Below are 13113 nucleotides of genomic sequence, written 5' to 3' on the forward strand. Positions count from 1 at the left end.
GCAGCATCGGCGGAGAAGAAAAGAGTTGACGTTTCGAGTCCTCATGACCCTTCGACAGAACTTGAGTTCGAGTCCAAGAAAGAGTTGAAATATAAGCTGGTTTAAGGTGTGTGTGTGGGGGGCGGAGAGATAGAGAGAGAGAGAGGTGGGGGGGGTGTGGTTGTAGGGACAAACAAGCAGTGATAGAAGCAGATCATCAAAAGATGTCAACGACAATAGTACAATAGAACACATAGGTGTTAAAGTTAAAGTTGGTGATATTATCTATCACCAATTTTAACTTTAACACCTATGTGTTCTATTGTACTATTGTCGTTGACATCTTTTGATGATCTGCTTCTATCACTGCTTGTTTGTCCCTACAACCACACCCCCCCCACCTCTCTCTCTCTCTATCTCTCCGCCCCCCACACACACACCTTAAACCAGCTTATATTTCAACTCTTTCTTGGACTCGAACTCAAGTTCTGTCGAAGGGTCATGAGGACTCGAAACGTCAACTCTTTTCTTCTCCGCCGATGCTGCCAGACCTGCTGAGTTTTTCCAGGTAATTCTGTTTTTGTTTTGGATTTCCAGCATCCGCAGTTTTTTTTTTGTTTTTTTTTGTTATAAATAGTGAGAAACTGTTCCAACTCAAGAGATCATCAAGAACTAGAGGGTACAGATTCAAAATAACTGGCAAAAGGAGTAACAGTAATATGAAGAAAAAAATTTTCATCCAGAGGATGGTTGGAGTCTAGAACTAACTTCCTGAGAAGTTATCTATCACCAATTTTAACTTTAACACCTATGTGTTCTATTGTACTATTGTCGTTGACATCTTTTGATGATCTGCTTCTATCACTGCTTGTTTGTCCCTACAACCACACCCCCCCCACCTCTCTCTCTCTCTATCTCTCCGCCCCCCACACACACACCTTAAACCAGCTTATATTTCAACTCTTTCTTGGACTCGAACTCAAGTTCTGTCGAAGGGTCATGAGGACTCGAAACGTCAACTCTTTTCTTCTCCGCCGATGCTGCCAGACCTGCTGAGTTTTTCCAGGTAATTCTGTTTTTGTTTTGGATTTCCAGCATCCGCAGTTTTTTTTTTTTTTGTTTTTTTTTGTTATAAATAGTGAGAAACTGTTCCAACTCAAGAGATCATCAAGAACTAGAGGGTACAGATTCAAAATAACTGGCAAAAGGAGTAACAGTAATATGAAGAAAAAAATTTTCATCCAGAGGATGGTTGGAGTCTAGAACTAACTTCCTGAGAAGGTGGTGGAAGCAGGTTCCATTGAGGTATTCAAAAGGGAATTGGATTGCTACCTGAAAATAATAAGGCAGCAGAATGGGACTTGGTAGAATGCTCTTTCAAAGAGCCAGTGCAGACTTGATGGGCCCAATGGCTTCCTTTTGCACTGTAAAGGTTCTGTGATATTATGATCAGTCTTCCCTGATGGGTCCTTTACCCTTAGGTTACTATTTAATTCTGCCTCAATGCACAATACATTTAAAATAGCCTATTCCCTAATTGGTTCCTCAACGTTTTGTTCTAGTAAACTGTCCCAAATGCATTCTACAAACTCATCCTCCAAACTACTCCACCATTGCTGTAAAGTGGCAAACAGTTTCCACTAACATGAAAGACGATATGTGCCTGCACCATAAACACGATTATTTAGTTTATTGCCACAATTTTATATTAATGGTTGGCCTATTGAAAGAAACACTCACAGCTACATTTCATATTCTATGGTGTTGTTTAATGAAAATTAGAACAAAAACAGCTCCGATGAGACTTGCATGGGAATATTAAATTGTTTTTTAATTAAAATATAAACATGGAATTAAAAAATGCAATCTTGACATTGCTACCAAGAAAAAAACAGGAGTGAAAATTTAAATAATGGAATGCAATAATGCAGTCAGAAAAAAAAAAGTCATCTTGCTTTTCTCCATGCTGTTCCAACAATAAGATTGTCCTTTGGTCTGAAAGCAACATTTGAATGTGTTCCATATAGATAAGTGGATTTTGGCTTCTCTTTGATCTTGCAACTTATTTTTTTAGCGGTATCTTCTGAATGTGGTACAGGGATGGGCTTCCATGGAATTGGATTGCAGTAGCTTGGAGCCGGATATGAACTTCCATCATAGTATCCTGTAATATATTAGTTGCAAAATCAACAAATCAGACATATATTGTTTCAAAAGATATGACTCAAAATAGTTTATACATAAATTAATTTTGTATGAAGACAACGCAGGGGCTACTCAATTCAAAGAAAAGTACACATGAAGCAATGGGTTATTTAATCTTTCCAGGGCTGAAGCAGAAATCAAATAAACAGCAGGAAATAGTGATTATAGAATTTTAATTTCTTTCTTCAAAAACACTATATCAAGTCAACAATTTACAAAAAACTGCTGAAAAAGGTACTGCTTCCTTTCGTAAGTGAAAAGAGTTTGAGCTGATGCTTTGTTGTACTGTCATGGAGTGTTGGTTTTGTACTCTTCACAGTTCTCCATAAGTTTTCAATTGGAATACGCTGTCAAGGAGAGATGTAGAGTGGAGGTTAAGGTGCATCATTATGGGAAAGAGAAAAGCCATTTAGAATAGAAAGGGTCTATTGTACATAAACATAAGCATTTCTTTCACACAGGCCAAAATTTGAAAGAAAAATCCCCCACCATATATGGTAAAAACTAGAATGCCCTCCAGTCTTCATACTGGAGGGAAATGTAAAATGAAGTGAACTGGCAAGGGAAACTTAAGCCTTCTGCATATCTTCACAAACAGTGATGGAAGCTGGAACACATTTGTCAAACTGGAGTGTGATAAACAGGAGACGGTTCTGGTTGTTATCAACCAAACAAGGGATGACAGCACTCGGCAACACCAAAGCACGGCCATAGGGCAGGCTTACTTCCACTCAGCACAACAGCAAACAGCATGTGCAATCAAAACCAGCTGTGAAACAAAGGCTACTGATAAGACATCGTCAGGAGGATAATACGCAGAAAGAACAAACTCTAAAATCTCTGCAATGTTTTTATGGAAGCTATTTGCACACATCTTGGTGTCCTCCAGGCAGCTGTCCGAAATTTGATATGCTAGAGAAGCACAGAGTTAAGGAAGGTCAAAAGAATGGAAGGTGAGATTTTCTTGTGCTGTAAGAATAGCAATGGATCTGAACAGCTGACTCCCCAGAAAGTAATTTTTTCTTCACTAGATTAAATTGGTAGTTAGTATTGAGATCACATAAATCTCAATATGGGGCACTTTTGAAATAAATGTCAAGAAACAATATCTGACCACAGTTAGATCAACAGTTCAGATCTTGCAATCATCCTCAAGTTCATTTTTATTGAATATTTTGCATAATATCACATTACCGACAAAGCTCAAGAATAATAAACATGTTTTTAAATAATAAACAATAAAAAAATATATAGAATTCCTTTGCAGCCACAAATCAAATAACTTCCAATTTTACCTCTGGCTGAATACAGCAGGATTCAACTGGCTGTTTCTGCCAGTCATGAGACTCCCATAAACATAATCACATAAAAAAGAAATAAGTGACTATATTTCCACTAATTATGCAGATAACACACAAGGAAATGTGTTGCAAGGCAGCAACATATCTCAAGGTTAAAACACTCAAGCTTCATTAAGTTCACTCTCATGTCTAGTAAGCCATCTCAATCTTTCAACATGAAACAATCTTGTAGCATATTCCAGACTCTGAATTGTCCTACTTAATTTGTAATGTTATCAAAAGAGTAAAAAGTTGCAAAGCGGGGGCAGCCTTTTGGAATAACAAACTCTGAATACAAGAGTTTACATTTTATATCTTTCTTCGGTGTTAAAATAATTAATACATAGTTTAATTTTAATTTTATAAATGCAACCTATGGTTTCAATTAGGAAATGTCTAAGCGGTAACATCTAATTTAATTAAGGTATAGAAAAGTGTCACAAACCCGTGAGTTTACCATTAGCATAACCAAAGCTGCTTGGAACGGTCCGAGGTCTGGTTTTGACCTTTTCTAACCACTCTTGGTAAACCTTGTTTGCTTTTTCCTTCCTTTCTTGTGTCTCAGCTGTTCTTTTTTCCTCTTCATCCTAAAGATACAAGACAAAGTAAATGTCATTTGCAGTATCACACAGATATTGCTTACAGGTCCAAATCAGAGCCAACAAGGCAAACAAAAAATTCTGCTACTTGAATAATATAATAATATGTGGAGAATCATAACTATTTAATTCAAGACACAGAGGCAGAAAACTGTGTGGTTTGGTAGCTTAGTGACATATGGTGACCAGAAACTGCTCATGCAATTGTCTTTTTTTGTGTTGACTTTTTATTGTTGTTCGCAATAGGCAGAGTACTGACCGTCATCAACTAGTCTGTACTTTAAAAATTCACAACGTAGGGCAGGTGTTTCCGGTCAGTGAATGGGGCGGGTCCCGCTCGCCAACGCATCAAATGATGCGGGGATACGTCGGGCGTGTGTCCTGACGTCACCCCACGTCATTTAGATTTTTAGTTCTGCGGGCGCGCAGCCGATTTGACTGCGTGCTCGCCAAACTGTCAACGGCCGATTAAGACTATTAAAAAACTAATTACCTTGATTGATGGACCTGCCCGTCCAGCCTTAGGGTTGGCGGGCAGGCCTCGGAAAAAGCATGAACCCTCATCCATGGGCAGAATGAGGTTTCAGGAGGGCTTTTAAATGTTTATCAAATGTTTAAGTGTAAGTTAAGGACATGTCCCAACTCAGGTGACAGTGTCACATGAGGGGACGTGTCAGGGAAATTTTTTAATTACCTTTCTGTCAATTTTTTATTCTCAGCTGATCTCCCTGAGGCAGCACTTTGCCTCAGGGAGATCTTTGCGGCACTCTTTCACACACATGCATGAAAGAGCGCACTCCCGGACCGCACAGGTAGCGCATAGCACTTCCTGGCGGACGTCACGCTGGGCGGGCCTTAATTGGCTCACCCACATAAGATGGCGATGCCCCCCCCCCATGACTGGGGGCACCGATCGGAAGGCCGGCCACCTGCGCCCATTCCTGCAAATCCCCCCCAACGGGTGGAAAATGTGCTCCATAATGTCTAGCACTAGATGTGATTCTGCGATTGGAAAACTCTTGCTGAACAATCCCAAGTGTGGTAAGAATTACACTTACTACCAATTTAAGATTATGAGTCGGGCTCACAATGTAGCTCACTTATGCTTGCTAGAAGCTACATTTTTCATATGCAGGGAGTTGTCCTTTGCAGGCAAAGGAATATGTCCAAGTATTGCGCCTTTTTTGAATTAAACAAAAGTCTGGGGGACCATAGCTCCCTGGTGTATTCACCATGGCATTGCCTCACCCAATCAGAGCCGACTTGCCAACCAATCAGCACCCTCTCCTCATACCATATAAATTGCTGTTCACTTTGAAATTTGACATCCTTGCATCTGTCCTAATAGACAAAAAGCTTCGACAGCATGTCTCATTTTTCAGCAATACTCAAGTTCTGCAGTACCAAGCAACTATTTACCAAATTCTATTATTGGGATCCAGCATTTAAAATTTAATTATGGTATTTAAAAATATGAAATAATGTCATGGCCATAGCCTGATATAATTTCACAATGTAACACATTTAACCAGATCCTTGGGCAACACCATCAGAATAAAACTACTAAAAATAACAAGAAAGGTAATCCTACCTTTTCTATCTTTTTTGTCTCCATTTTTTGCAGCTTCTTTTTCTTAAGCCATTCTTGAAATTTTTCACTTGCTTTTTCTGCTGCAAGTCCTCTTGCTTGTTCCTTGGCTTTTTTTTCCTCCTGCTCCTTGTGAAGCTTCATTTCTTTCTCCATCTGCTCCTTGTGCAATAAATTTTCCACACAATAAGCATATGTACAAGTCAATACAAATTTTCTTTACCTGCATCAAGCAGCTTCTTAGAATAGGAGGCAGTTTAGTGACATCGCTCAAGAACGTGCCTAGCCTTGACTAGATGGGTGTCCTATCCTGCACTACCAGGTTGGCTCTTAATGCTCTCAGGCCAATTAGGAACAGGCAATGAATAAAGTAGGTACACGTACATGAGTGAGCGGCACACACAAGCAATGGTTAAGTAATCTTCAGTATTTGATTTTAGATATTTGGTGGGTCAGGCTGTTTGAGCTCATTTCAAATAGAAAAGTTAGACCATAGGGAGGAATACTACCATCTTTTAATTCTAGACCTGATTCAAACTAAAGCCCCAAATGGAAGTGTGATACAGGGCTGTATCTTTCGTCATTCCAGACTTTCAGTTTGACTAGCGCACCTGCCGACCTGTCAACAGCCTATTAAGGCCATTAACAAAGTAGTTGAAGTCATTAATGGACCTGCCCGACCCAGGCTGGGAGCCTTGGCAGGCTTCGAGCCTTGGCAGGCTTCGGCAAAAGCAAGAAACCTCATCCACGGGCGGGAATAGGCTTCATGAGAGTTTAAAAATCTCACAATATTTTTAAAATAAAGGTTATAGACATGTCCCAACTCACGTGACAGTGTCACATGAGGGGACATGCCTCAGCTTTATTATTTAAAGTTTAAAATGTGAGCTGATCTCCCAGAGGCAGCACTTTGCCTCAGGGAGATCTGTGCACTATTTCAGCACGCGTGTGTGTAAGAGTGCAATCCCGGCTGAGGGAATCCTCCACCCACCCACCACCCCCCGCCACCCACACAGGGAGTGCATAGTGCTTCCTGGCGGACGTCACGCCAGGCGGGTCTTAATTGGCCTGTCCACATAAGATGGCGGCTTGTCCCCGACTGGGGGTGCCGATTGGAAGCTCGCCCGCACCCACTCCCACACTTCACACCCAATGGGGGGGAAAATGTTGCCCATTAAATCAGTGACTCATAAAATCAGTTCCTCTAAATTCTTTAGATTGGTATTACTTCCCTTCATAACACTATAATTTCACATCTATATCCTGATAATTCACTTAGCACCAGAGTTTTCAGCCCACTGTACATTATTTTAGGGAAGATCGGAATGCAAACGTTCTAACTTGTCCAAAACTCTCCGCCACATCCTATTCCATTATATTTCCCATTCACCTAACAACCCTGTCCTCAGTGATGACCTGTGGTTACCCAAACCCTATTGATTTCAGAATCTTAATCTTCAGTTTACATGTCCCTTTTGGCCTCATTTACACCACCTCTGAAATCTCCAGATTCCCCCAAGTATGTTGCCAACTGCACATTCTTCCTCCCCATAAAATTCAGTAGTACAGTCTTCACCTATGAGGAGCCTGTAATCTGAAATTAATTTCCTAAACCTCTTCAATTTGTGGCAGGTCACATATTTTTAACTGGCTTCGATTGTTATTAATTGGTAATACCTTATTTCCTGAAATACAAAAAATGAAAGTTGTCCATTGCTAGAAGCCATCATACATTGGTTCATTGGTAGCAATCTTGCTTGAGTAGAAAGATGTGGGTTCAAGTCCAATCCTCAAGACTTGCGCACATAATCCAGGCTGATACTTCAGTGCAGTACAGAGGGAGAACTACATTGGCAGAGGTATCAACTTTTGGGTGAAATGTTAAACTGGAGTCCTGTCTGCCCTCTCAGGCGGACATAAAAGATCCCACTTCACTGTTTGAAGAGCAGGACAGTTCACCAATGTTCTGCCTAACATTTAGCCTTCAATCAGCATCCCAAACACAGATTATCTGGTGGTTCTCTCAATATTTTTGTAGAATTTTGCTGCAAATTGGCTTTCATATTTCCCTATGTTACAACGGTGACTACACTTCGAAAGTATTTAATTCATGGTAATGCATTTTGGCACGTGCTGAGGTCACAAAAGATGCTTTATAAAGTTCTTTAAGTATCATTCAAAATATAAGTAAATACACTACGGCACTGTGTCAACATGACATTTAATAAACTGAAATATCAACTGAAAAGGCTGGAAATACTGAGCACATCAGGCAGCAGCTGCAGAGAGAGAAACTGAGTTAAAGTTTCAGGTCAGTGACTTTTTGTCTGAAATGAAAAATGTTACAGATGTAACAGTTTTTAAGCAAGTGTGAAGTCAGGGAAAGGGGATGGGGAAGAAAGATCAAAAAGGAAGGAGTGTGATAGGGTGGAAAGCAGGTGTGATTGAATGTCAAAGTGGCACAAGACAAAGGGAAATGGTAATAGGACAAGTTTCTTTACCATAACTGGTGAAAAGACGACGGTCACGCAACTGAAATGCATAATATTTTGCCCTTCCCTAGAATCATATTTACAATATTTCAAATTATTCATTTAGTAGGCCAGCTGAGAAACAGATGAAACACGCTCCACGCTCTAGAAAATGGATTTAAGTGAGATTTAAGTGACAATAAACCTGTATTATAATTGGCTGAGGGGAGATCAGTTTCTGTCTGCACATTTTTAAACACAACACCCTAAATTTCATTTTTATTTGTGGAGAGAGAAACAGTTAATATTTTGAGTCTGTATGACTCTTCTTCACACAGACTCAAAACATTAATTCTATTTCTCTCTCCACAGATGCTGCCAGACCTGCTGAGTTTTTCCAGCATTATCTGTTTTTGTTTCAGATTTCCAGCATCTGCAGTATTTTGCTTTTATTTCATTTTTATTTGGTCACAGTACAAAGGATAATTTTTCCAAAAATCTTAAAATACACTACAGACAAATTAGTTACTTTTTCTGTCCTGTAAAAACAAGTATGATTTACTTTACAAATACAAAACAGAAATATCTGGAAAAACTCAGCAGGTCTGGCAGCATCGGCGGAGAAGAGCAAAGTTGACGTTTCGAGTCCTCATGACCCTTCAACAGAACTAAGTAAAAATAGGAAAGGAGTGAAATATAAGCTGGTTTAAGGCAGGGGGGAGGTGGTGGTTGTTGGGACAAGCAAGCAGTGATAGGAGGAGATAACCAAAAGATATCACAGACAAAAGAACAAAGAGGTGTTGAAGGTGGTGATATTATCTAAAAGAATATGCTAATTAAGAGTGGAGAGCAGGACAAGCAAGGTAGCTCTAGTGGGGGTGGGGTGAAATAAACAATGGGTGGAATACATTTTAAAATAATGGAAATAGGTGGGAAAAGAAAAATCTATATAAATTATTGGAAAAAACAAATAGGAGGGGGAAGAAACGGAAAGGAGGTGGGGATGGAGGAGAGAGTTCAAGATCTAAAATTGTTGAACTCAATATTCAGTCCGGAAGCATTACCCAGATCTCCCTGTTGCTTGCCTTTTTAACACTCCACCCTGCTCTCTTGCCCACATGTCTGTCCTGGGCTTGCTGCATTGTTCCAGTGAAGCTCAACGCAAACTGGAGGAACAGCACCTCATCTTCCGACTAGGCACTTTACAACCTTTTGGACTGAACATTGAGTTCAACAATTTTAGATCTTGAACTCCCTCCTCCATCCCCACCATACTGAAAGGAAGTACGATTATACATAATTATTTTTAATTCATTCACAGGATGTGGGCATCACTGGCTAGGCCACTATTTATTGCCCATCCCTAACTGTCCTCAAGAAGGAGGCGATGAGCTGCCTTCTTGAACTTCTGCAGTATATGTGGTGTAGGTATACCCACAGTGCTGTTAGGAAGGGAGGTCCAGGATTTTGCCTCATTGAAAGTGAAGAAACGGCGATACATTTCCAAGGCAGGATGATGTGTGGCTTGGAGGGGAACTTCCGGGTGGTGATGTTCCCATGTATCATCTGCCCTTATCCTTTTAGATGGTAGCGGTCATGGGTTTGAAAGCTGCTGTCAATGCAGCCTTGGTGAATCCCTGCAATGCAGCTTGTAGATGCCACAGTGTGTCGGTGGTGGAGGCAGTGAATGTTTGTGGATGGGGTGGCAATCAAGCAGGCTGCTTTGTCCCGGATGGTATCAAACTTCAAGCGCTGTTGGACAATACGGACAAAAGTCTTACGTAGCTCAGTGAAAACTATTGCTGACAACCAATAATTACTAGTAAATTGTGAAAACTTTAACAGTTCTCAATGTTTCGGTCATTTAATTTAATGTTACTTATAAACTAGTTGTTTGCTGTGGTATTATGCAAGAAAAGTCAGACAATATGAAATGTTGAGAAGTTTTATAATGAAGTTAAGAGGTTGTAGCGAATTTGATATCGTAAATGCAGCTAGTGGCATGAGGTAAAAGCAGGGAAGAAAGAGTTAGGGCTGTTCCTATAAAGAAAATAGTGAGCAAACACATAGGAAAGTTAAAAAAAACCACACACAATTTATTAGAATTGGAGACATGAGTCTTGGAGAGGCTGTGCCTTCAGCTACCGAGACCATAAGCTCTGGAATTCTCTCTCTAATCCTTGCTATCTTTCCACCTCTCTCCTCTCTTTTAAGATGCCTCCCAAAACCTACCTCTGACCAAGAAGATATTAGGCAACTGCCTTAATATCACCTTAGGTGATGCAATGTCAATTTTTTGATTGATAACACTCCTGAGAGGCGCCTTGGGACATTTTACCATGCTACAGGCTCTATTTAATGCAAGCAGTTGTTGACTTATAGAGCATAGAGTTTTAAAACAAAATCTGGATTAGTGCTAAAAAAAAGCTAGAAATAAGTAACATTAATAAAAAAAAATCACAGCAATGTGAGTTAAAAAGTGCAGACTCTGACTGAAGCTAAGAGAAACAGCAATATGGAGAATGGGACTTAAAATGAAACTCCAGAGATTTGGTTAAAAACAGAAACACTCAAAAGTAACATTAAAGAAAAAATGCAAATACACGGAGCAGTAGTTCAAGAAACTAGCTGGATTGACATATATAAACATGAATAGTGCTGTAGGGTCAGCTCTGACATATTGAACCCGCAGCCCATCACAACAGAAGATTAAACAATACGAAAGAGGCCATGGTTAATGCAAAATTACCAAGCCCTCGGGCCAATTTTAAAAAAATACATTTCCTATGGAGCTCTGGTGGTCTTGCTTATCAATAAGCAGGCCAAATTTGCTTTCCTCCCAATGACAATTTTTATTTGACTCAGTGCAAGTCAAGCAGCTGCTTTACACTGAAACAGGTTTAGAAAGGCCTGCGAGGGAACTTCCTTCTGTTTCGTATGCTTATTAAATTCCATTCCCCTCCAGCAGAAACAAAACACTTGCTTTCCATTTAAACAAAACTGTTTTATCTGCAAGTCCAAGAAGGGGTGCAACCTGTAATCTAGCTGGAGTTGTACAACAAACATCCCACAAAATGGGAGAGTGCTTGGCCTCTGTTAATCATCTTCCATATAAGATGCTGCAATTTGGGAAATCAGTGGAGCATTCCAAAATTAATATTCTACCTTGGGGGTGCAGCACACAGGTATTCCAATTGCCAAATACCATTTTTCAGTGACAGTTCAGATTTAACTGACAGCATAGCACAGTATTCTTCTGGTTATTTGAACAGTGGTAGTTACATCATTAGAATAATAGCCTTACAAACAATGGTGATGAACTGACAGGTTTCCTTCTGTGCTGTAAAATTCTATGATTTGTTCTATAGTCTAAATATTAAATGGGAAGATAAAATTCCTAACACCACAATACCTGAGGAACCTTAAGTAGCAAATCTAATAATATTTCTCAAAGGTTCAGTGGCGTGGTCATCTATCATAGGTGGAAAATGGACATATTCCAAAGGATCTCTTGTATCGGGAACTTGCAGACAGCTTAAAATTATAGGTGCAGGTGCAAAGACATTTACAAGAGGCATATCAAAGCATTTAACATTGATACTGCAAGCTGTAGCTAATAACAGGCCTCAGTGGAGGGCTGTGCTGCATCAGGGAGCCAAAGAAGCTTTGCAGAGGTGACAGAGAGAGAAAAGAGAGCAGAGCATAGTGCATTAGGTTAACAGTCAATAACACACAGGCTTCCTAAGTCAGGCGCTGTGATTTATGCCTGCTGCATCTGTAGAATGAACTGCCTCTCAAGAACTGGATCCTTCAGCCACTCAATGTTGTTGCAGCATAGCAAAGTAACTGAACTGCTTTGGCACTTTCATCATTATCTTTCAATAAGGACAGCTGCCACAGTATACAGCAATTCCATGAAGCTACAGTTAGGAGCCATGATGGGTCAGGGCTTGGATAACTCAGATAGTACAATGCCTCTACTAGTCTTAATTTGTTGCCATTTCCTAGACATTCGAGTTGCATTTAGAAACCTTTGCAAAGACATAAACCATCTCCACAAAGCTACAACTGTGACACCAGTTGAACAGCGTTCTCATTGATTTAACGTACCAGCACTTTAACTATAGCCAAGCGCATCACTATGTCCTTCCTCATGCTCTAGCAGGTCCTTCGAGGCTCAGCTGGGCATGGATCTTCTCTCCACTAGCACTGAACTCCCTGTTCCTGTTGCAGTACTGCAGCATGTCCATAATCTTGTTCAGCCTCATGGCCACCATATACTTCTACAGCAAGATACCACCCAGCAACTGAGCTGTAAGCCAACTTCACTCAAGTAGACAGGGCAAGTGCTGGAGGCAATTTGTTTTTAAATCTCAGAGCTCAAGTGGCAGGAGACATGAAACAAATATACTTTTCTAAAAGAAAATCTCCCCACGAGTTTTGCTGACACTAGGGGAAGGTGAGGTCAGTGTACATTTTTTCGATCCACAGTTCTCAGCAGGGGGACTGACATATCTTTCAATATTTTATAGAAAAACCTTGTTCACGGTGCGCTAGGTGGAAATGGAAAAAATACACTATGAACTCCAGAGGCTGCACTAGGATTGAGCTGAATTGTTTTTAAGGAACAGCACCTATTTTGTTTGGTAAAATATTTTAAGGTTTGGATTAAACAAAGCCTTTTTGTTACATGTGTGAAAAAAACTACATCTATTGAAAAAATTCAGAATTACAGGTTTCTGTATCACCACTGTCCAAAAACATTACAGGTAGAAACCTTACTAGAACCACAATTAATTCAAGAAATTATAAGATCAAAAGAATAGGCACAGCAGTAGGCCATTCAGTCCCTTAAACCATGGCTGATCTGAGTGTGGCCTTAACACCGCAATCCAGCCTGTCAACCATAACTCTTGACTCCCTCATCAATC

The 13113-nt window shown here is 40.1% G+C and overlaps 1 protein-coding gene across 4 annotated transcripts in view; it reads right to left on the reverse strand.

Annotated features, from left to right (window-relative positions):
- Window positions 1-1726: 1726 nt before the first annotated feature.
- The window catches only part of LOC121282963 (coiled-coil domain-containing protein 34-like), a 29186-nt gene continuing 17799 nt past the window's right edge, over window positions 1727-13113 (reverse strand). For 2 of the 4 annotated variants that reach the window (XM_041196809.1, XM_041196810.1), the window contains exons 6-8: window positions 5715-5873; window positions 3970-4111; window positions 1727-2143 (exon numbers count right to left, since the gene is read on the reverse strand). In XM_041196809.1, coding sequence (XP_041052743.1) covers window positions 1926-2143; window positions 3970-4111; window positions 5715-5873 — 519 coding nt within the window. In that variant the 3' untranslated portion in view covers window positions 1727-1925. The remainder of the gene's footprint in view (window positions 2144-3969; window positions 4112-5714; window positions 5874-13113) is intronic. The other 2 variants (XM_041196811.1, XM_041196812.1) reach the window with 2 other exon arrangements.

This window comes from Carcharodon carcharias, chromosome 10 (genome assembly GCF_017639515.1).
Source record: "Carcharodon carcharias isolate sCarCar2 chromosome 10, sCarCar2.pri, whole genome shotgun sequence".
Taxonomy (NCBI): Eukaryota; Metazoa; Chordata; class Chondrichthyes; order Lamniformes; family Lamnidae; genus Carcharodon; species Carcharodon carcharias.